Raw genomic sequence first — 27,919 nt, 5'->3', positions numbered from 1 at the left:
GTCCAGTGCAGTGCAATGGTTACCATGGTAACCTCAGATGCTAGAGATTGAGAAAATCATGATTTGTAACACAGACATTTTCTTGTTTTACCTCTTTTTAAAGGAGAATATGCTTCTAAAACAAATGTCCCCCCACCCCCCTAGGTGAGAAGCAGAGGTTCTCCAGAGCTGAACTGTCACTCTCCACCAAATATGTCACTCTTCCCCCCCCCAATGTCACACATTCCCCCTCCAACACCAATATGTCACTCTTCCCCCTCCCCCCCAATATCACACATTCCCCTCCTCCCCCACATGTCACTTCCCCCTCCAACCCCAATATGTCACACTTCCCCCTCCCCCCCAATATGTCACTCTTCCACCACCCCCCAATATGTCACTCTTCCCCCTCCCCCCAATATGTCACTCTTCCCCCTCCCCCCAATATGTCACTCTTCTCCCTCTCCCCCAATATGTCACTCTCCCCCTCCTCCCCCAATGTCACTCTTCCCCCCCAATATGTCACTCTTCCCCCTCCCCCAATATGTCACACACTCCCCCAAATATGTCACTCTCACCCCCTCAAAAGTCACACTCACTCCCCCCCCCCCCCAAAAAAAAGTCACACTCCTATGTCGCTCAGTCCTCCAGAGCAGTAGCGTCTCCCTACGCGCAGAACCCCTGCTGGCCACGCCTCTCTGTCACAAGGTCAGCAAGATGGCGGCGCCCGTGGCGGAGCATGGGTGGAAGGTGAGAAGTGGGACGGGAGCCGAAGAGAGGGAATCGGACTCAGGAGAGGACTGAATAACCCCTGCAGTGCCAGAGAGGGTATCGCAGGCTTCTGAGAAGGGCAATAGTGGTGGTTACTGGCGGGCTGTCACGCAAGTGAAGGGGTTAATAGAGCAGTGCCCTGCTGCCAAGGACGGGAGAGGTGCCTGCGAGGAAAGATCTGCAGCAGTGCTTTGCAGGTCTCTGGTATGGAAGGGGTTAACGCGGCACTGCTTTGCCTCTCTGGCAGGGAAGGGGTTAATGGAGGATTTGTGGTAGCAGGAGCCCTCGAGGGGCTTTGCAGGTCTGTGACGGTCATTTGGGGATCTGTCTGCAGATGTTCCTCTTTCTCACCCCCCCTCTCTTTCGCCACGCCCCCACTCTGTCGCCCCCCCTTCTCTTCCCCCCTCTTTCTCCACCCCCTCCCCTCGCCCTCTCTCTGCACCCCCTCCCCTCGCCCTCTCTCTGCCCCCTCCCCTCGCCCTCTCTCTGCCCCCCTCCCCTCGCCCTCTCTCTGCCCCCCTCCCCTCGCCCTCCCTCTGCCCCCCTCCCCTCGCCCTCCCTCTGCCCCCCTCCCCTCGCCCTCCCTCTGACCCCTCCCCTCGCCCTCCCTCTGCCCCCCTCGCCTCGCCCTCCCTCTGCCCCCCTCCCCTCGCCCTCCCTCTGCCCCCCTCCCCTCGCCCTCCCTCTGCCCCCCTCCCCTCGCCCTCCCTCTGCCCCCCTCCCCTCGCCCTCCTTCTGCCCCCCTCCCCTCGCCCTACCTCTGCCCCCCTCCCCTCGCCCTCCCTCTGCCCCCCTCCCCTCGCCCTCCCTCTGCCCCCCTCCCCTCGCCCTCCCTCTGCCCCCCTCCCCTCACCCTCCCTCTGCCCCCCTCCCCTCGCCCTCCCTCTGCCCCCCTCCCCTCGCCCTCCCTCTGCCCCCTCCCCTCGCCCTCCCTCTGCCCCCCTCCCCTCGCCCTCCCTCTGCCCCCCTCCCCTCGCCCTCCCTCTGCCCCCCTCCCCTCGCCCTCCCTCTGCCCCTCTGCCCCCCTAACCTCGCCCTCTCTCTGCCCCCCTCCCCTCGCCCTCTCTCTGCCCCCCTCCCCTCGCCCTCTCTCTGCCCCCCTCCCCTCGCCCTCTCTCTGCCCCCCTCCCTGCCCCCCTCCCCTCGCCCTCTCTCTGCCCCCTCTCCTCGCCCTCTCTCTGCCCCCTCTCCTCGCCCCCTCTCCTCGCCCTCTCTCTGCCCCCTCTCCTCGCCCTCTCTCTGCCCCCTCGCCCTCCCTCTGCCCCCTCCCCTCGCCCTCCCTCTGCCCCTTGCCCTCCCTCTGCCCCCTCGCCCTCCCTCTGCCCCCTCCCCTCGCCCTCCCTCTGCCCCCTCCCCTCGCCCTCCCTCTGCCCCCTCCCCTCGCCCTCCCTCTGCCCCCTCCCCTCGCCCTCCCTCTGCCCCCTCCCCTCGCCCTCCCTCTGCCCCCTCCCCTCGCCCTCCCTCTGCCCCCTCCCCTCGCCCTCCCTCTGCCCCCTCCCCTCGCCCTCCCTCTGCCCCCTCCCCTCGCCCTCCCTCTGCCCCCTCCCCTCGCCCTACCTCTGCCCCCTCCCCTCGCCCTCCCTCTGCCCCCCTCCCTTTGCCCTCCCTCTGCCCCCCTCCCTTTGCCCTCCCTCTGCCCCCCTCCCCTCGCCCTCCCTCTGCCCCCCTCCCCTCCCCCTCCCTCTGCCCCCCTCCCCTCCCCCTCCCTCTGCCCCCCTCCCCTCGCCCTCCCCCCCTCCCCTCGCCCTCCCCCCCTCCCCTCGCCCTCCCTCTGCCCCCCTCCCCTCGCCCTCCCTCTGCCCCCCTCCCCTCGCCCTCCCTCTGCCCCCCTCCCCTCGCCCTCCCTCTGCCCCCCTCCCCTCGCCCTCCCTCTGCCCCCCTCCCCTCCCCTCTGCCCCTCTGCCCCCCTAACCTCGCCCTCTCTCTGCCCCCCTCGCCCTCTCTCTGCCCCCCTCCCCTCGCCCTCTCTCTGCCCCCCTCCCTGCCCCCCTCCCCTCGCCCTCTCTCTGCCCCCTCCCCTCGCCCTCTCTCTGCCCCCTCTCCTCGCCCCCTCTCCTCGCCCTCTCTCTGCCCCCTCTCCTCGCCCTCTCTCTGCCCCCTCGCCCTCCCTCTGCCCCCTCCCCTCGCCCTCCCTCTGCCCCTTGCCCTCCCTCTGCCCCCTCGCCCTCCCTCTGCCCCCTCGCCCTCCCTCTGCCCCCTCCCCTCGCCCTCCCTCTGCCCCCTCCGCTCGCCCTCCCTCTGCCCCCTCGCCCTCCCTCTGCCCCCTCGCCCTCCCTCTGCCCCCTCCGCTCGCCCTCCCTCTGCCCCCTCCCCTCGCCCTCCCTCTGCCCCCTCCCCTCGCCCTCCCTCTGCCCCCTCCCCTCGCCCTCCCTCTGCCCAATCCCCTCGCCCTCCCTCTGCCCCCTCCCCTCGCCCTCCCTCTGCCCCCTCCCCTCGCCCTCCCTCTGCCCCCTCCCCTCGCCCTCCCTCTGCCCCCTCCCCTCGCCCTCCCTCTGCCCCCTCCCCTCGCCCTCCCTCTGCCCCCTCCCCTCGCCCTCCCTCTGCCCCCTCCCCTCGCCCTCCCTCTGCGCCCTCCCCTCGCCCTCCCTCTGCGCCCTCCCCTCGCCCTCCCTCTGCGCCCTCCCTCTGCCCCCTCCCCTCGCCCTCCCTCTGCCCCCTCCCCTCGCCCTCCCTCTGCCCCTCCCCTCGCCCTCCCTCTGCCCCCTCCCCTCCCCTCCCTCTGCCCTCCTCCCCTCTGCCCCCCTCCCCTCCCCTCCCTCTGCCCCCCTCCCCTCCCCTCCCTCTGCCCCCCTCCCTCTGCCCCCCTCCCTCTGCCCCCCTCCCTCTGCCCCCCTCGCCCTCCCTCTGCCCCCCTCGCCCTCCCTCTGCCCCCCTCGCCCTCCCTCTGCCCCCCTCGCCCTCCCTCTGCCCCCCTCGCCCTCCCTCTGCCCCCCCTCGCCCTCCCTCTGCCCCCCTCGCCCTCCCTCTGCCCCCCTCGCCCTCCCTCTGCCCCCCTCGCCCTCCCTCTGCCCCCCTCGCCCTCCCTCTGCCCCCCTCGCCCTCCCTCTGCCCCCCTCGCCCTCCCTCTGCCCCCCTCGCCCTCCCTCTGCCCCCCTCGCCCTCCCTCTGCCCCCCTCGCCCTCCCTCTGCCCCCCTCGCCCTCCCTCTGCCCCCCTCGCCCTCCCTCTGCCCCCCTCGCCCTCCCTCTGCCCCCCTCCCCTCGCCCTCCCTCTGCCCCCCTCCCTCTGCCCCCCTCCCCTCGCCCTCCCTCTGCCCCCCTCCCCTCGCCCTCTCTCTGCCCCCCTCCCCTCGCCCTCTCTCTGCCCCCTCGCCCTCTCTCTGCCCCCTCGCCCTCTCTCTGCCCCCTCGCCCTCTCTCTGCCCCCTCGCCCTCTCTCTGCCCCCTCGCCCTCTCTCTGCCCCCTCGCCCTCTCTCTGCCCCCTCGCCCTCTCTCTGCCCCCTCGCCCTCTCTCTGCCCCCTCGCCCTCTCTCTGCCCCCTCGCCCTCTCTCTGCCCCCTCGCCCCCTCTCTGCCCCCTCGCCCCCTCTCTGCCCCCTCGCCCTCTCTCTGCCCCCTCGCCCTCTCTCTGCCCCCTCGCCCTCTCTCTGCCCCCCTCGCCCTCTCTCTGCCCCCCTCGCCCTCTCTCTGCCCCCCTCGCCCTCTCTCTGCCCCCTCGCCCTCTCTCTGCCCCCCTCGCCCTCTCTCTGCCCCCCTCGCCCTCTCTCTGCCCCCCTCGCCCTCTCTCTGCCCCCCTCGCCCTCTCTCTGCCCCCTCGCCCTCTCTCTGCCCCCTCGCCCTCTCTCTGCCCCCTCGCCCTCTCTCTGCCCCCTTCGCCCTCTCTCTGCCCCCTTCGCCCTCTCTCTGCCCCCTCGCCCTCTCTCTGCCCCCTCGCCCTCTCTCTTCCCCCTCGCCCTCTCTCTTCCCACCTCGCCCTCTCCCTGCCCCCTCCCCCTCTCCCTGCCCCCTCCCCCTCTCCCTGCCCCCTCCCCCTCTCCCTGCCCCCTCCCCCTCTCCCTGCCCCCTCCCCCTCTCCCTGCCCCCTCCCCTTGCGCTCTCCCTGCCCCCTCCCCTTGCGCTCTCCCTGCCCCCTCCCCTTGCGCTCTCCCTGCCCCCTCCCCTTGCGCTCTCCCTGCCCCCTCCCCTCGCGCTCTCCCTGCCCCCTCCCCTCGCGCTCTCCCTGCCCCTCTCCCATCGCGCTCTCCCTGCCCCTCTCCCATCGCGCTCTCCTTGCCCCCCTCCCCCTCTCCCTGCCCCCCTCCCCCTCTCCCTGCCCCCCTCCCCCTGCCCCCCTCCCCCCCTCCCCCTGCCCCCCACCCCCCCTCCCCCTGCCCCCATCCCCCCCTCCCCCTGCCCCCATCCCCCCCTCCCCCTGCCCCCATCCCCCCCTCCCCCTGCCCCCATCCCCCTGCCCCCATCCCCCTCTCCCTGCCCCCATCCCCCTGCTCCCCTCCCCCTGCTCCCCTCCCCCTCTCCCCCTGCCCCCCTCCCCCTCTCCCTGCCCCCCTCCCCCTCTCCCTGCCCCCCTCCCCCTCTCCCTGCCCCCCTCCCCAGCTCCCTGCCCCCCTCCCCTCGCACGCTTTCTCTGCCCCCCTCCCCTTGCGCGCTTTCTCTGCCCCCCTCCCCTCGCGCGCTCTCTCTGCCCCCCTCCCCTCGCACGCTCTCTCTGCCCCCTCCCCTCGCGCGCTCTCTCTGCCCCCCTCCCCTCGCGCGCTCTCTCTGCCCCCCCTACCGCTCTCTCTGCCCCCCTCCCGCTCTCTCTGCCCCCCTCCCGCTCTCTCTGCCCCCCTCTTCTCGCGCGCTCTCTCTTCTCTCTGCCCCTTGCTCTCTAACACTGTGATGGTCAGCCTGGTTCCTGTCTTGCAGATGCTCCTCACTCGCTGCGCTCTTGCCCGTGTGCAGACCTCCAGACGCTCCCTCTGCTCCTCCTCGAGCGATGCGGATGCCCCGTGGTATCATGTCATCGTGGTGGGTGGTGGACACGCTGGCACCGAGGCTGCAGCTGCTGCAGCTCGAACAGGCGCCAAGACCCTGCTTGTCACACACAAGGTGGAGACCATAGGTAATTGGGCAGTGCCCATCAGATACAGCCTGGCACTATACTGGACATGGCTGGCACACACTGCCCATCAAAATCTCTCATCTTCAGCCTCCTAACTATCAATTGCTTTACTTATATATAGGTGGAACGTAATGGACAACTTCATCTACTATGTAACTGTGCAACACCGTGCAGAGCAAGGGTGGCAGTGCTAGTCTCTCCTTGGCATACATATTGCCCATCACAATCCCTCATATGCACACAGAACAGAGCGGCTGCTCTGGCAGGCCCTCACTCCTATGCACCACACTGGACAAGGCTAGCAGTGCCAAGGTCCCTTTGGCATACACGGTGCATATCCGTAGCCTTCCCAGCCCGGTCCAGCACATGCAGGTCACGTAAATATTGTGCCTGTACAGGGGACACAATGGTGCCTCTGTATTAAAATGTGTCTTACAATTGATACTAAGGCAGAGCATGTGTTTCCTAATCTGTGTATAAATGATCTAAATCTGATAAGCTTGCCCTATATGCATAGTAATCTGCATACTCCCAGCAGAGGGGGTGGTCATTCATACAGTAACGGAATTCAAAGCTGCTTTGGGTAGGTCTTTAATATGGAGTAAGCCAGAGATCAGGTGGAGTCTGAGCCTCTGTAGTGTGTAGGAAAATGGGCAGAATTCAAAGGCCAAGGGGTCCCAATCCCCTGACCATGTCTCCCTGTTACATCCAGGTCAGATGTCCTGTAACCCGTCTTTTGGGGGCATCGGGAAGGGTCACCTGATGCGGGAGGTGGACGCCCTGGACGGCGTCTGCGGCCGGATCTGTGACCTTTCTGGAATTCACTACAAGGTCCTGAACCGCTGCAAGGGGCCGGCCGTGTGGGGGCTCCGGGCTCAGGTCGACAGGAAGTTATACAGGCAAAACATGCAGGTCAGATGCTTGGGTGGTGGGGGAGGCTGTGCCTGTATCGGTGTGCCTGTGCCGTTATCGGTGTGCCTGTGCCATTATCGGTGTGCCTGTGCCGTTATCTGTGTGCCTGTGCCGTTATCTGTGTGCCTGTGCCTGTATCTGTGTGCCTGTGCCTGTATCTGTGTGCCTGTGCCTGTATCTGTGTGCCTGTATCGGTGTGCCTGTGCCATATCTGTGTGCCTGTGCCTGTATCTGTGTGCCTGTGCCTGTATCTGTGTGCCTGTGCCTGTATCTGTGTGCCTGTGCCTGTATCTGTGTGCCTGTGCCTGTATCTGTGTGCCTGTATCTGTGTGCCTGTATCTGTGTGCCTGTATCTGTGTGCCTGTGCCTGTATCGGTGTGCCTGTGCCGTTATCTGTGTGCCTGTGCCGTTGATCACATATCTCCTCCCAAACTATTGTCTTCAGGGACTGAGGTACGTGCAACGCTATGTATTACCAAGGGCCTTCCATGGAAAAGAGAGATGATTAAGTCTACGTCCCATTGATTAAGTCTACGTCCCATTGGGGAAAAAGAGTCACGTCTGTGGAATTCAAACTTGTTCAATTCTACGTACACAAGATAATCACCCCTTTTATTTATGGTTTTATTGAGAGGGCAAATTTAAAAAAAAACCCCAGGGAAACCTTTACCGACTTTTATCTCCAAGGAGGGGGGGGGGGGGATCGCCCTTCCACGTTCCCGCAATGGTAATCAGATTTCTCCCTGGATCAGCACCTATGGTTTAAGTTAATTGCCATATCTTTTCTTATAATATTTACTGGTGGTGCTTGAAATTAAAGCAGCAATCCACCCTAACTATACTCCATTTTTTGTTTTACGGGGTTGGTTAGGTTGTGGGGAGGTCTTTCAGATGAGATCTAGCTCAGACGGGAGCCCGCGGTGCAGAATATATATGTATATATGGCTATTGCTTTCCTTTTTTAAGAGTATGAAATATCTTTTTAAGCATCGGAACGCAATCTCGTATTAAAAAATAAAACTATGCGCCGTAAAGTGAAGAGTTGGCTGGATTTTGCTCTACAGAAGGAGATCTTGAACACGCCTGGGTTGACCGTGAGAGAGGGGTCTGTGGAAGATCTCATCCTGGAGCCTCCTGACCCCAACCTACCTGGAAAGTGTCGTGTCCACGGGGGTCATCTTAGGTATGTCTCTTACACCCTCGGTTTTGTCTCTCTCCCTCTGCCGTACATCAGGAACGCTAGAGTGATGGCTCTGAATGCGCCCGCCCGGGGTGAAGGTGCGCCCGCCCGGGGTGAAGGTGCGCCCGCCCCGGGGTGAAGGTGCGCCCGCCCCGGGTTGAAGGTGCGCCCGCCCGGGGTGAACCAGATCCGTGATGTCATGGCCACGTCCTCCCCCCCCCCCCCCCACATGCGCAACTAGCTGGCCAGAAATCGCCCGGTCGAGCCGAGTGCATGACGTCACGGCGCTCAAGCGCCAGCGTGCGCGCTCCCATCCTGGCTCGCAGCCTTAGATACATCATCATCTAAACCAGGGATGTACAATCTTTTGGCACTGCGCCCCCCCTGCCAGCACTGCCTCCGTGTTCTCACCCCCCCCTACCTTCCTACCGCGTCAAATGACACGGTAGGGTGTCACGTGACCCGCGGCATTATTTGTTGCCACGTCACCATAGCAACGCGTCGTCTGAGTCAAGGTAAAGGATACCTAGAGGCCCTCGCGTGGTCCCCGCCATTTAATTTAAATGCATTGGGGAAGAGCGTGGGGCCTCTGTAAGCGCTGCGCCCCCCCCCCCCCAAAAAAAATCCCATTTTGCGCCCTTCCTGATCTAAACCGAGCTTTTCCATCAGCCACTCAACTCCCTGATCCTTTTATTTAATGTTTTTCATTTTTTTCTGGACTTTATGACAATACCAGCTGAAAGTACCCGGCGTCGCTCGGGAATTCTGCGAAACCAAAAAACATAGATTTTATCATTCAAATGTTTCGTTCCTTAATGGGGAAACCCCCGGCTTAACCAACAGCTCCTCCACTCATAATCGTTTCATTGCCTCTGAGGTCCCGAAGGGTTCGAACGAGAGCCTCTCGTTCTGCGTGTGTGTGTGTGGGGGGGGACATTGTGCTCTCGCCCCAAACCGTGCTCTCCCGTTCCGGGAAGAACCTCGCCTTCTCCTGTAGTTTTGCTTATGTTGCAAATAGGATTTTCAGAGTCGCCACGATTTTGGGGATCTTGAGGGTTATGCCATGGGATCATGTCATCAGTGATGTCATTGGTGAATTGCATCGAAATGTAGACAAAAACCTGCACCTCGATCTCGGGGACCATCCTGCAAAAAATGTGGTTACGATATCAGAAGAGGTGTCCACATGCATAGCGAGCACACACACAACCTTCCAAAATATATAGTAGATTAGTAATAATAAATATAGTAATAATAAATATAGTAATAATTAGTATATTAAATTGATGGTGGCGTTCTTTGTGTTTACTCTTTGCACCTTCTCTCCATTTTTAATTCTATAAAGTCCGTTGAAGCCAGGGGCTGAAAGTTTGTATCTTATCTTGCCGGCAGCGGACGGCAGCCGGGCCTTGGCGGGGAGCGTGGTGCTGACCAATGGCACGTTCCTGCGTGGGATGGTAAGGATCGGCATGGAGAGGGTCCCTGCCGGGCGGTGGGGGGAAGAGCCGGCGGTCGGACTGGCGCAGACGCTGGATAGTTTGGGGTTCGCGGTGGGGCGGCTGAAGACCGGGACGCCGCCTCGCATCGCCAAAGACTCTGTGGACTTCAGTGTCCTGGAGAGACACGAGGCCGATAAGCCACCGGTGCCTTTCAGTTTCATGAATGATCGTGTCTCGATTGAGGTAAAGGGGCAACATCACATGGGAGGGTCGTCAGATGCAGGGTATTGGGGTATGGGAGGGTTATCGGATGCCGGGTATTGGGGTATGGGAGGGTTATCGGATGCCGGGTATTGGGGTATGGGAGGGTTATCGGATGCCGGGTATTGGGGTATGGGAGGGTTATCGGATGCCGGGTATTGGTGTATGGGAGGGTTATCGGATGCAGGGTATTGGGGTATGGGAGGGTTATCGGATGCAGGGTATTGGGGTATGGGAGGGTTATCGGATGCAGGGTATTGGGGTATGGGAGGGTTATCGGATGCCGGGTATTGGGGTATGGGAGGGTTATCGGATGCCGGGTATTGGGGTATGGGAGGGTTATCGGATGCAGGGTATTGGTGTATGGGAGGGTTATCGGATGCAGGGTATTGGGGTATGGGAGGGTTATCGGATGCAGGGTATTGGGGTATGGGAGGGTTATCGGATGCCGGGTATTGGGGTATGGGAGGGTTATCGGATGCAGGGTATTGGTGTATGGGAGGGTTATCGGATGCAGGGTATTGGGGTATGGGAGGGTTATCGGATGCAGGGTATTGGGGTATGGGAGGGTTATCGGATGCAGGGTATTGGGGTATGGGAGGGTTATCGGATGCAGGGTATTGGTGTATGGGAGGGTTATCGGATGCAGGGTATTGGGGTATGGGAGGGTTATCGGATGCAGGGTATTGGGGTATGGGAGGGTTATCGGATGCCGGGTATTGGTGTATGGTAGGGTTATCGGATGCCGGGTATTGGGGTATGGGAGGGTTATCGGATGCCGGGTATTGGGGTATGGGAGGGTTATCGGATGCCGGGTATTGGTGTATGGGAGGGTTATCGGATGCAGGGTATTGGGGTATGGGAGGGTTATCGGATGCAGGGTATTGGGGTATGGGAGGGTTATCGGATGCAGGGTATTGGGGTATGGGAGGGTTATCGGATGCCGGGTATTGGTGTATGGGAGGGTTATCGGATGCAGGGTATTGGTGTATGGGAGGGTTATCGGATGCAGGGTATTGGGGTATGGGGGGGTTATCGGATGCAGGGTATTGGGGTATGGGAGGGTTATCGGATGCAGGGTATTGGGGTATGGGAGGGTTATCGGATGCAGGGTATTGGTGTATGGGAGGGTTATCGGATGCAGGGTATTGGTGTATGGGAGGGTTATCGGATGCAGGGTATTGGGGTATGGGAGGGTTATCGGATGCAGGGTATTGGGGTATGGGAGGGTCATCAGATGCAGGGTATTGGTGTATGGGAGGGTTATCAGATGCAGGGTATTGGTGTATGGGAGGGTCATCGGATGCAGGGTATTGGTGTATGGGAGGGTTATCGGATGCAGGGTATTGGTGTATGGGAGGGTTATCGGATGCAGGGTTTTGGGGTATGGGAGGGTTATCGGATGCAGGGTATTGGGGTATGGGAGGGTTATCGGATGCAGGGTATTGGGGTATGGGAGGGTTATCGGATGCAGGGTATTGGGGTATGGGAGGGTTATCGGATGCAGGGTATTGGGGTATGGGAGGGTTATCGGATGCAGGGTATTGGTGTATGGGAGGGTTATCGGATGCAGGGTATTGGGGTATGGGAGGGTTATCGGATGCAGGGTATTGGGGTATGGGAGGGTTATCGGATGCAGGGTATTGGGGTATGGGAGGGTTATCGGATGCAGGGTATTGGGGTATGGGAGGGTTATCGGATGCAGGGTATTGGTGTATGGGAGGGTTATCGGATGCAGGGTATTGCTGTATGGGAGGGTTATCGGATGCAGGGTATTGGGGTATGGGAGGGTTATCGGATGCAGGGTATTGGTGTATGGGAGGGTTATCGGATGCAGGGTATTGGGGTATGGGAGGGTTATCGGATGCAGGGTATTGGGGTATGGGAGGGTTATCGGATGCCGGGTATTGGTGTATGGGAGGGTTATCGGATGCAGGGTATTGGTGTATGGGAGGGTTATCGGATGCAGGGTATTGGGGTATGGGAGGGTTATCGGATGCCGGGTATTGGGGTATGGGAGGGTTATCGGATGCCGGGTATTGGTGTATGGGAGGGTTATCGGATGCCGGGTATTGGGGTATGGGAGGGTTATCGGATGCAGGGTATTGGGGTATGGGAGGGTTATCGGATGCAGGGTATTGGTGTATGGGAGGGTTATCGGATGCAGGGTATTGGGGTATGGGAGGGTTATCGGATGCAGGGTATTGGTGTATGGGAGGGTTATCGGATGCAGGGTATTGGTGTATGGGAGGGTTATCGGATGCAGGGTATTGGGGTATGGGAGGGTTATCGGATGCAGGGTATTGGGGTATGGGAGGGTTATCGGATGCCGGGTATTGGTGTATGGGAGGGTTATCGGATGCCGGGTATTGGGGTATGGGAGGGTTATCGGATGCCGGGTATTGGTGTATGGGAGGGTTATCGGATGCAGGGTATTGGGGTATGGGAGGGTTATCGGATGCAGGGTATTGGTGTATGGGAGGGTTATCGGATGCAGGGTATTGGTGTATGGGAGGGTTATCGGATGCAGGGTATTGGTGTATGGGAGGGTTATCGGATGCAGGGTATTGGTGTATGGGAGGGTTATCGGATGCAGGGTATTGGTGTATGGGAGGGTTATCGGATGCAGGGTATTGGTGTATGGGAGGGTTATCGGATGCAGGGTATTGGGGTATGGGAGGGTTATCGGATGCAGGGTATTGGGGTATGGGAGGGTCATCGGATGCAGGGTATTGGTGTATGGGAGGGTTATCGGATGCAGGGTATTGGTGTATGGGAGGGTTATCGGATGCAGGGTTTTGGGGTATGGGAGGGTTATCGGATGCAGTGTATTGGTGTATGGGAGGGTTATCGGATGCAGGGTATTGGGGTATGGGAGGGTTATCGGATGCCGGGTATTGGGGTATGGGAGGGTTATCGGATGCAGGGTATTGGGGTATGGGAGGGTTATCGGATGCCGGGTATTGGGGTATGGGAGGGTTATCGGATGCAGGGTATTGGGGTATGGGAGGGTTATCGGATGCAGGGTATTGGGGTATGGGAGGGTTATCGGATGCCGGGTATTGGTGTATGGGAGGGTTATCGGATGCCGGGTATTGGGGTATGGGAGGGTTATCGGATGCCGGGTATTGGTGTATGGGAGGGTTATCGGATGCCGGGTATTGGGGTATGGGAGGGTTATCGGATGCAGGGTATTGGGGTATGGGAGGGTTATCGGATGCAGGGTATTGGGGTATGGGAGGGTTATCGGATGCAGGGTATTGGGGTATGGGAGGGTTATCGGATGCCGGGTATTGGGGTATGGGAGGGTTATCGGATGCAGTGTATTGGGGTATGGGAGGGTTATCGGATGCCGGGTATTGGGGTATGGGAGGGTTATCGGATGCAGGGTATTGGTGTATGGGAGGGTTATCGGATGCAGGGTATTGGGGTATGGGAGGGTTATCGGATGCAGGGTATTGGGGTATGGGAGGGTTATCGGATGCCGCGTATTGCTGTATGGGAGGGTTATCGGATGCAGGGTATTGGGGTATGGGAGGGTTATCGGATGCAGTGTATTGGTGTATGGGAGGGTTATCGGATGCAGGGTATTGGGGTATGGGAGGGTTATCGGATGCCGGGTATTGGTGTATGGGAGGGTTATCGGATGCAGGGTATTGGGGTATGGGAGGGTTATCGGATGCAGGGTATTGGTGTATGGGAGGGTTATCGGATGCAGGGTATTGGGGTATGGGAGGGTTATCGGATGCAGGGTATTGGGGTATGGGAGGGTTATCGGATGCCGGGTATTGGGGTATGGGAGGGTTATCGGATGCCGGGTATTGGGGTATGGGAGGGTTATCGGATGCAGGGTATTGGTGTATGGGAGGGTTATCGGATGCAGGGTATTGGTGTATGGGAGGGTTATCGGATACAGGGTATTGGGGTATGGGAGGGTTATCGGATGCAGGGTATTGGGGTATGGGAGGGTTATCGGATGCAGGGTATTGGTGTATGGGAGGGTTATCGGATGCAGGGTATTGGGGTATGGGAGGGTTATCGGATGCAGGGTATTGGGGTATGGGAGGGTTATCGGAGGCAGGGTATTGGTGTATGGGAGGGTTATCGGATGCAGGGTATTGGGGTATGGGAGGGTTATCGGATGCAGGGTATTGGGGTATGGGAGGGTTATCGGATGCAGGGTATTGGTGTATGGGAGGGTTATCGGATGCAGGGTATTGGGGTATGGGAGGGTTATCGGATGCAGGGTATTGGGGTATGGGAGGGTTATCGGATGCAGGGTATTGGTGTATGGGAGGGTTATCGGATGCAGGGTATTGGTGTATGGGAGGGTTATCGGATGCAGGGTATTGGTGTATGGGAGGGTTATCGGATGCAGGGTATTGGGGTATGGGAGGGTTATCGGATGCAGGGTATTGGGGTATGGGAGGGTTATCGGATGCCGGGTATTGGGGTATGGGAGGGTTATCGGATGCAGGGTATTGGTGTATGGGAGGGTTATCGGATGCAGGGTATTGGTGTATGGGAGGGTTATCGGATGCAGGGTATTGGGGTATGGGAGGGTTATCGGATGCAGGGTATTGGGGTATGGGAGGGTTATCGGATGCAGGGTATTGGTGTATGGGAGGGTTATCGGATGCAGGGTATTGCTGTATGGGAGGGTTATCGGATGCCGGGTATTGGGGTATGGGAGGGTTATCGGATGCCGGGTATTGGTGTATGGGAGGGTTATCGGATGCAGGGTATTGGTGTATGGGAGGGTTATCGGATGCAGGGTATTGGGGTATGGGAGGGTTATCGGATGCAGGGTATTGGTGTATGGGAGGGTTATCGGATGCAGGGTATTGGGGTATGGGAGGGTTATCGGATGCAGGGTATTGGGGTATGGGAGGGTTATCGGATGCAGGGTATTGGTGTATGGGAGGGTTATCGGATGCAGGGTATTGGGGTATGGGAGGGTTATCGGATGCAGGGTATTGGGGTATGGGCGGGTTATCGGATGCAGGGTATTGGTGTATGGGAGGGTTATCGGATGCAGGGTATTGGGGTATGGGAGGGTTATCGGATGCAGGGTATTGGGGTATGGGAGGGTTATCGGATGCAGGGTATTGGGGTATGGGAGGGTTATCGGATGCAGGGTATTGGGGTATGGGAGGGTTATCGGATGCAGGGTATTGGTGTATGGGAGGGTTATCGGATGCAGGGTATTGGGGTATGGGAGGGTTATCGGATGCAGGGTATTGGGGTATGGGAGGGTTATCGGATGCAGGGTATTGGGGTATGGGAGGGTTATCGGATGCAGGGTATTGGTGTATGGGAGGGTTATCGGATGCAGGGTATTGGGGTATGGGAGGGTTATCGGATGCCGGGTATTGGTGTATGGGAGGGTTATCGGATGCCGGGTATTGGGGTATGGGAGGGTTATCGCATGCAGGGTATTGGTGTATGGGAGGGTTATCGGATGCCGGGTATTGGGGTATGGGAGGGTTATCGGATGCAGGGTATTGGTGTATGGGAGGGTTATCGGATGCAGGGTATTGGGGTATGGGAGGGTTATCGGATGCAGGGTATTGGTGTATGGGAGGGTTATCGGATGCAGGGTATTGGTGTATGGGAGGGTTATCGGATGCAGGGTATTGGGGTATGGGAGGGTTATCGGATGCAGGGTATTGGGGTATGGGAGGGTTATCGGATGCAGGGTATTGGGGTATGGGAGGGTTATCGGATGCCGGGTATTGCTGTATGGGAGGGTTATCGGATGCAGGGTATTGGGGTATGGGATGGTTATCGGATGCCGGGTATTGGAGTATGGGAGGGTTATCGGATGCCGGGTATTGGTGTATGGGAGGGTTATCGGATGCAGGGTATTGGTGTATGGGAGGGTTATCGGATGCCGGGTATTGGGGTATGGGAGGGTTATCGGATGCAGGGTATTGGTGTATGGGTTATCGGATGCAGGGTATTGGTGTATGGGAGGGTTATCGGATGCAGGGTATTGGGGTATGGGAGGGTTATCGGATGCAGGGTATTGGTGTATGGGAGGGTTATCGGATGCAGGGTATTGGGGTATGGGAGGGTTATCGGATGCAGGGTATTGGTGTATGGGTTATCGGATGCAGGGTATTGGTGTATGGGAGGGTTATCGGATGCAGGGTATTGGGGTATGGGAGGGTTATCGGATGCAGGGTATTGGTGTATGGGAGGGTTATCGGATGCAGGGTATTGGTGTATGGGAGGGTTATCGGATGCAGGGTATTGGGGTATGGGAGGGTTATCGGATGCAGGGTATTGGGGTATGGGAGGGTTATCGGATGCAGGGTATTGGGGTATGGGAGGGTTATCGGATGCAGGGTATTGGGGTATGGGAGGGTTATCGGATGCAGGGTATTGGTGTATGGGAGGATTATCGGATGCAGGGTATTGGTGTATGGGAGGGTTATCGGATGCAGGGTATTGGGGTATGGGAGGGTTATCGGATGCAGGGTATTGGGGTATGGGAGGGTTATCGGATGCAGGGTATTGGTGTATGGGAGGGTTATCGGATGCAGGGTATTGGTGTATGGGAGGGTTATCGGATGCAGGGTATTGGGGTATGGGAGGGTTATCGGATGCAGGGTATTGGTGTATGGGAGGGTTATCGCATGCAGGGTATTGGGGTATGGGAGGGTTATCGGATGCAGGGTATTGGTGTATGGGAGGGTTATCGGATGCAGTGTATTGGTGTATGGGAGGGTTATCGGATGCAGGGTATTGGGGTATGGGAGGGTTATCGGATGCAGGGTATTGGGGTATGGGAGGGTTATCGGATGCAGGGTATTGGTGTATGGGAGGGTTATCGGATGCAGGGTATTGGTGTATGGGAGGGTTATCGCATGCAGGGTATTGGGGTCGGGGAGGGTTATCGGATGCCGGGTATTGGTGTATGGGAGGGTTATCGGATGCAGGGTATTGGGGTATGGGAGGGTTATCGGATGCAGGGTATTGGTGTATGGGAGGGTTATCGGATGCAGGGTATTGGGGTATGGGAGGGTTATCGGATGCAGTGTATTGGGGTATGGGAGGGTTATCGGATGCAGGGTATTGGGGTATGGGAGGGTTATCGGATGCAGGGTATTGGTGTATGGGAGGGTTATCGGATGCAGGGTATTGGGGTATGGGAGGGTTATCGGATGCAGGGTATTGGGGTATGGGAGGGTTATCGGATGCAGGGTATTGGGGTATGGGAGGGTTATCGGATGCAGGGTATTGGGGTATGGGAGGGTTATCGGATGCAGGGTATTGCTGTATGGGAGGGTTATCGGATGCAGGGTATTGGGGTATGGGAGGGTTATCGGATGTATGGTATTGGGGTTCAGGATGGTTTACCGGATGTTTGGTATTGGGGTTGAGGATGGCTTATCGGATTCATGATATTGGCGTCTGGGAGTATTATGGGATGCAGGGTATTAGGGTTCAGGTGGGTTATCAGATGCCGGGTATTGGGGTTTGGGAGGATTATTGGATGCAGGGTATTTGGGTTCGGGATGATTATCGGAAGCCGGGTATTGTTATTCGGGGGGGCTCATGGAAGAGGACCTCTTGAAGAGGGATAACTCATTATCGGGCACGCTCGTTGAAGTGGGATAAATACACAGTAGCCTTTCCGTGGGCAATGACCCTTATTAAACTGCACATTATCCAATCAATAAATTGTAAACCATTTTATCAACCGTTCTTTTTAAAAAAAAAAAAGAATTGCTGTGCTTAATTAGCAACAATTGACATCTGCAGTTGCTTCTCTATTAAATAACGAATTTTGAATTCCTGTGCGTGTTTTAAACGTGGCGCAGAATCTTTCATACGCTACCACCGCACGATAATTAGTGGAGAAACACGGCGTTCAGGGGAAACTCGCGGGGTCACACTGACTTTTCATCCTATGACTGGGACTCGGAGATACGGAGGCCTCTCTGTGTGTTGTGGGCGTGGGTCCGTCCTGTGTAACACGCGTGTCCTCACAGCCCGAGCAGCAGCTCCCGTGCCACCTGACGCACACCACTCCTCGCGTGGAGGAGATAATCCGAGAGAGCCTCCATCTCAGCGGTCATGTCAAGGAGACCAGCGCTGGCCCCAGGTGAGAGGGGCCGCCCCGTTTTGCTGCGATCCGATTGGGTCAGCGTGCTGTGTGCTGATTGGCTGCCCCCTGTGTCTGGCTCTCTAGGTATTGTCCTTCCATCGAGTCAAAGGTCTTGCGGTTCCCGGGCAGGAGCCACCAGGTCTGGCTGGAGCCCGAGGGGGTGGATTCAGATGTTATTTACCCCCAGGGGCTTTCCGTGACGCTGCCGGCTGAGGCTCAGGAGAGGCTTCTGCGGGAGATCCCGGGACTGGAGAAAGCGCGCATGCTGAGACCAGGTCAGTGTGCAGTGGCCAGAGCCGTGTGTGTGTGTGTGTATGTATGTATGTATGTATGTATGTATGTGTAATTATGTATGTATGTGTGTGTATGTGTAATATGTGTGTAATATGTGTGTGTATGTATGCATGTATGTATGTATGTGTAATTATGTATGAATGTGTAATATGTGTGTGCATGTATGTATGTATGTGTAATTATGTATGTGTGTGTGTGTGTGTGTGTGTGTGTATGTATGTGTGTGTGTGTATATATGTATGTGTAATATGTGTGTGTATGTATGTATGTATGTGTAATTATGTATGTGTGTGTGTGTGTGTGTGTGTGTGTATGTATGTATGTGTAATATGTGTGTGTATGTATGTATGTATGTATGTGTAATTATGTATGTATGTGTGTGTGTATGTATGTGTGTGTGTGTATATATGTATGTGTATGTATGTGTGTATGTATGTATGTGTAATTATGTATGTATGTGTGTGTATGTGTAATATGTGTGTGTATGTGTGTGTGTGTGTATGTATGTATGTGTATGTATGTATGTGTATGTATGCATGTATGTATGTGTAATTATGTGTGTGTGTGTGTGTGTGTGTGTGTGTGTGTGTGTATGTATGTGTGTTTGTATGTATGTATGTATGTATGTGTAATATGTGTGTGTATGTATGTATGTATATGTAATATGTGTGTGTATGTATGCATGTATGTATGTATGTGTAATTATGTATGTATGTGTAATATGTGTGTAATATGTGTGTGTATGTATGCATGTATGTATGTATGTGTAATTATGTATGTATGTGTAATATGTGTGTAATATGTGTGTGTATGTATGTATGTATGTGTAATTATGTATGTATGTGTAATATGTATATGTATGTATGTGTGTGTATGTATGTATGTATGTGTAATATGTGTATGTATGTATGTGTGTGTAATTATGTATGTATGTATGTGTAATATGTGTGTGTATGTATGTATGTGTGTGTAATATGTATGTTAAAGTACAGTAAAACTTTCAAGAGAATTATCCCTTAAGGTTGGAGGAAAGGAGATTTCCCCAGCAACAAAGGAAAGGGTTCCTAACAGCAGCGGTGTGCAAACTGGGGGGTGCGCCGCCCAGGGGGGTCACGAGACTTTTTGGGGGGGCGCGGCTCACTTACACGGCTTCCGTGTCCACTCGTCTCCTTAACAACGTGGCGTCATTTGACCCCACGGCGTCATTTGATGCCCGTTGCCATGGAGATCCGGCGTCAAATGACGCTGTGGGTCACGTGACCCCGAAGCGTCATTTGACGCCGCAGGGTGGGCGCGACAAGGGGTGAGCAGGCAGGGGGGGGCACAGCGCAGGAAGTTTGCGCACCCCTGCCTTACAGTAAGGGCAGTTAAAATGTGGAATTCATTACCCATGGAGACTGGGATGGCAGATACAATAGCTATGTTCAAAAAAAGGTTGGACATCTTTTTAGAAAGGAACGTTATACACCAGCGGTGGGCAGCCTATTTTTCAATGTAGCCACAGGTGTGGCGAATGAGAAGTGAAAATCGCCACCATGAAAAAATTGAGAAATTAGGTTGCTCAATTGAATATTTAAAACAACACACACTGTTCGTCTGCTTCACTCACCTCAGCACTATCACCTGCTGCTGCTTCCCTCACCTCAGCACTATCACCTGCTGCTGCTTCCCTCACCTCAGCACTATCACCTGCTGCTGCTTCCCTCAAGTCAGCACTATCACCCGCTGCTGCATCACTCACCTCAGCACTATCACCCGCTGCGTCACTCACCTCAGCACTATCACCTGCTGCTGCTTCCCTCACCTCAGCACTATCACCTGCTGCTGCGTCACTCACCTCAGCACTATCACCCGCTGCTGCTTCCCTCACCTCAGCACTATCACCTGCTGCTGCTTCACTCACCTCAGCGCTATCACCTGCTGCTGCGTCACTCACCTCAGCACTCACCTGCTGCTGCTTCACTCACCTCAGCACTATCACCTGCTGCTGCTTCACTCAGAAGTGTATGTACAGAGCTCCCAGGCATTTGGTAAGGAATCGGCTTTATTCTTTCTTTATTTGTTATATTTTGCTGTGGATCTGTGGGGGAGTATACTGTGAGTATACTGGGAGTTATATAGAGGGTTTTGGGTGCATTTTCAGGCTTAAAAACCGTTTTTGGTTTTTCACCCAGGGGCTGCAGTGATTTAACCCAGCATAGCTGCAGTTTAGCTGGCTGGAAAACTGCAGTCTCACCCCTCTCTCCTCCCTTACTACTGGAGGTTTTTACTGGTTGTTTAAACTTCCAATTTCACTCTTTTGTTTTTCTTAAGCCTGATTCATTTTCTCACTTGCTATTGAGAGCTCTGTGTCTTTTCTATAAAGACTTGTAAATTGTGGTGTTTGCTTATTATAACAGAGAGAGAGTTAATAATAAGAGGAAAAGATTTAAAACTGCAGCAGGTTTTAAAAGCTGCTGTTTTTTCCCCTTGCAGAGAGATCTCTTCTAAAAGGGACAGTTTTCTCTCAATACCTCTCTCACTAAGCAATACCTTCCCCTGACTTAGAGGCTTATTTGTTTATCATGCCTGGAAAGGGGAATAGGACAAGTGCGGCAACAGGGGCGACGCCCGGATATAGAACACCAAAAACTGTGGCCCCTAGGAGCAACACTCTTAGTCACAGCCCTAGGCCTGGTCCTTCCAGTGCCCTGGCCACGCCTCCCCCAGCACCTGTTAGCAGCGTAACCCCTGCAGTCCCAGTTCCAACATGGGCGCATGTGGCAGTTGCAGGTGTTGACCCCAGCAACAACAATGCTGGGGCCACGCCCTGTTTGAGCAGGAAGCTTGGGGTGAGGTGCCCAATGTCACCTGGCCTAAACATGGAGATATATGTGAGGGCTGTGGCTGATGTGGTGGGTCCCTCTGCTGTGGTGGCGGCCAGCAAAATGTATGGGAGGGGCATTTTCTTCCTTCGTACGCTGGCTGCCACTCACTACCTGGTGCAGAAAGGCATCAGTGTAGGGGGGAAATACATCCCTATGGAACCCATGGAGGGGTTAGGCACAAAGGTCATTCTGTCAAATGTGCCCCCCTTCATCCCAGATTGCCTCATGAAGCCGTACCTGCAAGCCCTGGGAGACATTAAGTCCCCCATAATAAAATTATCTTTGGGCTGCAGAGATAGGGCGCTGAGGCATGTACTCTCATTTAGGCGGCAGGTACAACTGCTGCTGCCAGGGAGCAATGAATCTGTGGAGGGTTCGTTTAGGGTGCCCTACGAGGGCATAGCATACACTGTGTTTTATGGCACGGAGGGGGTTAGATGTTATCTGTGCAGAGAGCTGGGGCACACTCGTAGGAGTTGCCTCAGAGGGAACAGAGGACCCATCCCAACTCCTGCACCCGCCCCTCCCTCTGCCAAGACACCCGGTACCGCTGTGCCCACCACAGCGGGGCCCTCAGGGGCCCAGGTCCCTCCTGAGACCGCAGGAGATGTCGCTGTCCCATCCGGAAAAGTGACTTCTGCACCTCTTCCTGGAGAGCGGAAGGAAGGAGAGGGGGTCGCCCTGGAGCGGCCAGCCTCTGTTAGCGCTGTCTCCCCCCAGGAGGAAATGCCCTGTGCCGCTGCGCCCACCGCAGCGGAGCCCTCGGGGGCCCAGGCCCCCGCTGGGACCACAGGAGATGTCGCTGCCCCATCTCGGACAGTGACGTCTACACCTCTCCCCCAAAGAAAGAGAGAGAAGGAAAAGCCCTCGAAGGCCCAGGCACCCTCTGGGACCGCAGAATATGTCACTGCCCCATCTCGAACAGTGACATCTGAACCTCTCCCCAAAGAACAGAGGGAGAAGGAAAAGAGCTCGAGGGCCCAGGTCCCCCCTGGGACCACAGAAGATGTCACTGTCGCAACTCAAACAGTGACATCTGAACCTCTCCTCTCACAAAAGAGGGGGAAGAAAAAAGTCACCTCAAAACAGTCACCCTCTGTCGCTGTCCCCCCCCAAGAACCCCCTAACCCCATTGTAAGCACCGTACAGGGTGAAGGGGAGCGGGAGGAAACTCCTGCTATGGAAACAGCGGCACCCTCTCCTGGGAAATCAATCCCCAGGAAGAGCAAATTTAAAACCAATAAGAGGGTGATTGAGGAGGTTGAGAGTGAACCATATTATGTTTACCCTCTGAAGTCTCGGAAGCGGAAAGAAAAATCAGTTCCGCACAAGGTGGTCCTGTCCGACCCACTGGTTGGGATTAACCAGTGTAAGCCGGATCCCACAAATGTACAGCCCACCCCCCTCGAATTTCTGGAGGGAATGCAGCTGGAGGTACCCGATGCCTCTGGGGACGTTGGGGAACCTCCCAGCGCCCCTCTCGGTTGGAGAGCATCCCCTGGAGAATTGTGCTTCGGTAAATTTGACATGCCGAGTGCACCTATCTTCAGAGCCAACCAAGATCCCCCTTCGGCTGTACCGCCTTCGGGTGACGCACATAGGGATAAAAAGCCCCGGTTTGCGTCACCAGAGGAAGGAGATGGGATAGGGCTGACCCCCGTGGATGAGGGTTTGGAGGGTGTTGTGGTGAGCACTTCCGATTACATCTGGGAGTTGTCTGACCTGAACCCTCTTGGTGCAGAGTTTTGGGCGGGCACTTTGTTGGGAGTGAACGCTGGGAAAGACCCTCCCTATGAAGCCCTTGCTAAGGAGTGCCCCCCCATGGTTGGTGAGAGCCCTCCCGCGGATGGTGGGTGCCCTCCTGCGGATGGTGGGGGCCCTCCTGCGGATGGTGGGGGCCCTCCCGCGGATGGTGGGGTCCCTCCCGCGGATGGTGGGGGCCCTCCTGCGGATGGTGGGGGCCCTCCTGCGGATGGTGAGGGCCCTCCCGCGGTTGGTGAGTGCCCTCCCGTGGGTGATGCGAACACCCGTGGCATGTGTGCTTCTGTGGCCCCCGAGGACTCTCGGGAGACCACTGCCTCTGCCATGCCGCCACCAGCTGCCCATGAACAGCCTGACTCGGGGATGGAGGTGGAGAGCACAGTGGACCCCCTCGTGGAAACACCGAGGAGGGGATCCAATCTAGGGCTGAGAGAGGCCCCCGCAGAGAAGGACGGGTGTCTTGAATTCTCCAGCCAAGAGGAGCCTGGGGAGTTGGGGCTCAGAGGGGAGTCCTCTGGCACCATGGAGTCGGTGGACTCCTCGATCCCCATTATCCCTGCCCGGGAGCTGGATAGTTTCCTGGATGATACCCTCTGTAGACATGGACATACGAAGGTGCAGTTGGCCCTTGAGAGGTGGAAGGATGCTTCGGTCATTCTCCAATCTCTCAGAGTATACATCAAGGCTAACCACAAGGCCAAACTTTCCGGGACTATCGAACATACTCGGGTCCTAAAGTTTAACAAAGTGTTGCGAGAGCACGTAAAGGCTTCTCGGGGTATAGTACCCTGAGCGCCTATGGGAAGCAAGACTCTTGATTACCAATGGCTTTGAGCATCGGTACGCTAAACGTAAATGGATGTAAGGACGGGTTTCGAAGGTTCCAGGTACTCTCCTTTTTACAAAAGGGAAAGTATTCTGTGAGTTTCCTGCAGGAAACCCATACCACTCCAGAGGCTGAAGCCAGCTGGCATCTGGAGTGGCGAGGCAAGGTCTTTTTCAGCCACCTCACTTCGACATCTTGTGGGGTGGTGACCCTGTTCTCTGAATCCTTTCAACCTGAGCTGCTGCTTGCCAAAGCTGTTGTTCCAAGTCGCCTGTTGCATATCAGGGTCCGACACGAGGACTACACGTTTAATTTCCTGAACGTGTATGCTCCTGCCAACGGACCCCTGAGAAGGCAGTTCTTCGTCAGAATGTCTGAATACCTGGAGACAGTCGACGCAGACGAATACGTGGTGCTCGGGGGTGATTTTAACTGTACCCTCGAGGCTCGGAAAGACCGGAATGGTCCGGAGCCACACCCGTGTTCTGCGTCGGCCTTGCGGGAGGTCATCACCCGCTACTCCTTGGTAGACGTCTGGCGAGAACAACATCCTGAGGCATCCACTGAGTTCACCCATGTTAGGGTGTTTAGGGGTGAACGGATGTCCTGGTCCCGGATCGACAGGCTGTATATTTCCAGCCACAGCCTGTCGCGAGCCCAGTCCAGTGCCATTAGGCTGGCGCCGTTTTCGGACCACAATTGTGCGTCCGTGACGGTGACGCTGCTACCTGCAGCACCCTCGGCCGCATATTGGCACTTCAACAATACGTTGTTGGAGGACAAGGGGTTTGCGACGACGGTCCGAGACTTTTGGATGGCTTGGAGAGGTTGCAGGTCAGACTTTGCCACGTTAGAGCAGTGGTGGGACGTGGGCAAGGTTCATCTGCGCCTCGTGTGTCAGGAGTACACAAAAGGTGCCAGCAGGCGGCGTGATGCTGAGATCGAGGCCCTCAGGGAGGAGGTGCTCGATCTCGAGAAGCGGCTGTCTGTGGCAGGAGACCAATACCTGCAGAGTATGTACGTGGAGAGGAAGTGCACTCTCCGGGACTTGGAAGATCGGAGAGCTCGGGGGGCGTATGTGCGATCCCGCATCAACTTCCTTCGAGAGATGGATCGCGGGTCGCGCCTCTTCTACGCGCTGGAGAAAAAGAGGGGAAACCGTAGACATATCACATGCCTGTTGGCAGAGGACGGTACCCCTCTGACTGACCCGGAGAGCATCCGGGACAGAACCCGGAGATTCTATGTAGATCTTTTCTCTCCGGAGTCCATCCAGCCAGATAAATGCAGGGTCTTATTAGAGGGGCTTCCCACGGTCAATGAGGATGGAAGGGAGCTGCTTGAGTTACCTTTGACTCTGGCCGAGCTCTCTGAAGCCCTCAGTCTCATGTCCCACGGAAAAGCGCCAGGGCTAGACGGGCTGACTGTGGAGTTCTTCCGGTTTTTCTGGGAGATGCTGGGACCTGATTTCACCGAGGTCCTAGCTGAAGCCCTTGAGATCGGTGAGATGCCACTTTCGTGTCGGCGGGCAATACTGACTTTGCTGCCGAAGAAGGGGGATCTCCGTCAGATCTCTAATTGGCGACCGGTCTCACTGCTCAGCACGGACTATAAGATCGTAGCCAAAGCGCTTTCGCTGAGGCTCAAGTCCGTGCTGGCAGAGGTGATTCACCCCGACCAGTCCTATACTGTCCCAGGCCGGAGCATTCATGACAACATTTTTCTGGTCCGGGACCTGATGCACTACGCGCAGAGGACTGGTCTGTCACTCGCCTTCCTGTCCCTAGATCAGGAGAAGGCATTTGACAGAGTGGATCACCGTTACCTTATGGAGACCCTGCGGGCGTTTGGCTTCGGCCCACAATTTGTGGGCTTTCTCCAGATGCTGTACGCCTCTGCAGAGTGTCTGGTGAAGATCAACTGGTCCCTGACGGCACCTTTTGTGTTTGGTCGGGGAGTACGTCAAGGGTGCCCCCTGTCTGGGCAACTGTACGCGCTGGCCATTGAGCCCTTCCTCTGCCTACTGAGGAGGAGGCTCACCGGGCTGGTGCTGCGGGAGCCCGACATGCGAGTAGTCCTATCGGCTTATGCCGATGACGTGCTCCTCGTGGCCCAGAACCTAGATGATCTAGAGCGGGCACAAGCGTGCCAAGAGGTCTACACCGCGGCCTCTTCTGCTCGGATCAACTGGTCCAAGTGCTCCGGCATGTTGGTGGGTCCCTTACAGGTGGACTCTTTGCCCCCCACGTTTCGGAATGTCTCGTGGGAGAGCGATACTCTCAAGTATCTGGGAGTCTACCTGTCTGCTGCGGAGGACCCGGCCCCAGAAAACTTCAGTGATCTTGAAGAACGGGTCATTGCTCGTCTTGGGTCATGGGTGTATCTGTCGAGAATGCTTTCCCTTAGGGGAAGGACCCTGGTGATCAACCAGCTGGTGGCCAGTCAGCTTTGGCACCGGCTGATAGCCATGGGTCCAACCCCCGAATTTATCAACAAGATCCAGAGGAGGTTGATGGATTTCCTCTGGATGGGGAAGCATTGGGTCTCTGCGGGAGTTGCGTGTCTCCCTTTGGAGGAGGGTGGACAGGGAGTGGTGTGTGTCCGCTCCCAGTTACACACTTTCCGCCTCCAGTACCTGCAGAGATACCTATTCGCAGATCCGTCTCCGCAGTGGTGCCAGCTGGCAACCAGTTTCTTTCGCCAGCTGCGCAATATGAGGTATGACCGGCAATTGTTTATCATCAGGCCTGAGGGTTTAGGTAGAGACCTCTCGGTGCTGCCGGCATACTACCGGGACTTACTGAAGGCCTGGAAATTGGTCTCCGCGACCAGGAAGAAACAGGCGGTGGGGGTTGATATCCTCGCCGAGCCCCTGCTATATAATCCGGCAGTGGGGGCTCGGATGTTGGATTCACCCTCTATTTGCCGCCGACTAATCCTGGCGCAGGTGACCAGAGTCGGAGATCTCCTGGACTATGAGCGGCGAGGCTGGGTAGGAGCAGAGGAGCTCGCGCCCCGTATGGGTCTGCTTACTGCCCGCGTCCCTCGTCATTTGATCCAGGAGATTAAGGATGCCATCCACCCCGACTCACGCACCTTCATCGAGGGGGTTTTGCAGACCGGAGAGCCTTGTCAACCTATCAACTTCAGCTCTCCGAATCTTTGCGTAGAACCCAAACCAAGGCAACCCCCTCGAGTTCCTATCTCCCCAAACCTCAGCAGGTTGGGGGATATGTCCCCGGCATGTTTTCGCGGCATGCCGAGGAAAGTCCTGTATTCTCTGGTGCTCCATATAGTGCACTACCTCGCCCTTGTCACCCGCCCAGATACCATCTGGAGGCGGGTATTTTTTGGGAACGAGGATGAGAGACCCCGGTGGAGAGAGCTCTATTCAGCTTTGGTTCCCCGTCCCGCCGGGGATTTGAGTTGGAGGGTCCTCCACGGTGCACTGAGCACAGGAGAGTATTTGGCACACTTCACGGACTCCCCCGCCGCCTGTCCTTTCTGTGGCGAGCGGGAGTCCGTATTTCACATTTATTTGAGTTGCGTCAGACTGCAGCCCCTCTTGTCCTTCTTGAGGAGCCTTCTTCTGCAGTTCTGGCTGGGTTTTTCCCCTCATCATTTTATTTTTGGGTGCCCAGTGTCCCGAGACAATAAGCCTAGGGATCTCCTAGTTAACCTGCTCCTGGCAGTGGCTAAGGTAGCCATTTACAAGACCAGGAAGCAGCGTTTGGAGAAGGGGGTCCCAACGAACATCGTGGCAGTGTTCCGGGCGCTGGTGCACTCCCGTATTCGGGCAGAGTTCACGTACGCCGAGTCCGCTGGGACGGTTTCGGAGTTTGCCTCCCAGTGGGCGTTAGGCGGGGTGCTCTGCTCGGTATCCCCCATCATGGGGTCTTCTGAGTTAACCCTTCATTTTTAAGTGCACTTTTTACAGTGCACTTGCTGATTCCCTTATATATTTGTTTGACTGGTTTTTCTTTGTTCTACTTGGCAACAAGTAGAATTGCTGTTTAACTGAATTGGCCGGCTTCGCCGGCCAATCAGTATTGAACCAGATCAAAATAGGCTGCTTCACTCACCTCAGCGCTATCACCTGCTGCTGCGTCACTCACCTCAGCACTCACCTGCTGCTGCTTCACTCACCTCAGCACTATCACCTGCTGCTGCTTCACTCAGAAGTGTATGTACAGAGCTCCCAGGCATTTGGTAAGGAATCGGCTTTATTCTTTCTTTATTTGTTATATTTTGCTGTGGATCTGTGGGGGAGTATACTGTGAGTATACTGGGAGTTATATAGAGGGTTTTGGGTGCATTTTCAGGCTTAAAAACCGTTTTTGGTTTTTCACCCAGGGGCTGCAGTGATTTAACCCAGCATAGCTGCAGTTTAGCTGGCTGGAAAACTGCAGTCTCACCCCTCTCTCCTCCCTTACTACTGGAGGTTTTTACTGGTTGTTTAAACTTCCAATTTCACT

General features: G+C 56.7%; 1 protein-coding gene across 1 annotated transcript in view; it reads left to right on the top strand.

Annotated features, from left to right (window-relative positions):
* The first annotated feature begins 644 nt into the window (after positions 1-644).
* The window catches only part of MTO1 (mitochondrial tRNA translation optimization 1), a 42,267-nt gene continuing 14,992 nt past the window's right edge, over positions 645-27,919 (top strand). Inside the window, exons 1-8 of the mRNA XM_075566303.1 lie at positions 645-729; positions 5,593-5,788; positions 6,501-6,700; positions 7,765-7,873; positions 9,145-9,153; positions 9,273-9,562; positions 17,581-17,693; positions 17,781-17,971. Of these exons, the coding sequence (XP_075422418.1) occupies positions 697-729; positions 5,593-5,788; positions 6,501-6,700; positions 7,765-7,873; positions 9,145-9,153; positions 9,273-9,562; positions 17,581-17,693; positions 17,781-17,971 (1,141 nt within the window). The 5' untranslated portion in view covers positions 645-696. The remainder of the gene's footprint in view (positions 730-5,592; positions 5,789-6,500; positions 6,701-7,764; positions 7,874-9,144; positions 9,154-9,272; positions 9,563-17,580; positions 17,694-17,780; positions 17,972-27,919) is intronic.

Source organism: Ascaphus truei, chromosome 11, assembly GCF_040206685.1.
Source record: "Ascaphus truei isolate aAscTru1 chromosome 11, aAscTru1.hap1, whole genome shotgun sequence".
In the NCBI taxonomy this organism is placed as follows: domain Eukaryota; kingdom Metazoa; phylum Chordata; class Amphibia; order Anura; family Ascaphidae; genus Ascaphus; species Ascaphus truei.
This window is presented reverse-complemented; position numbering and strand designations above follow the sequence as displayed.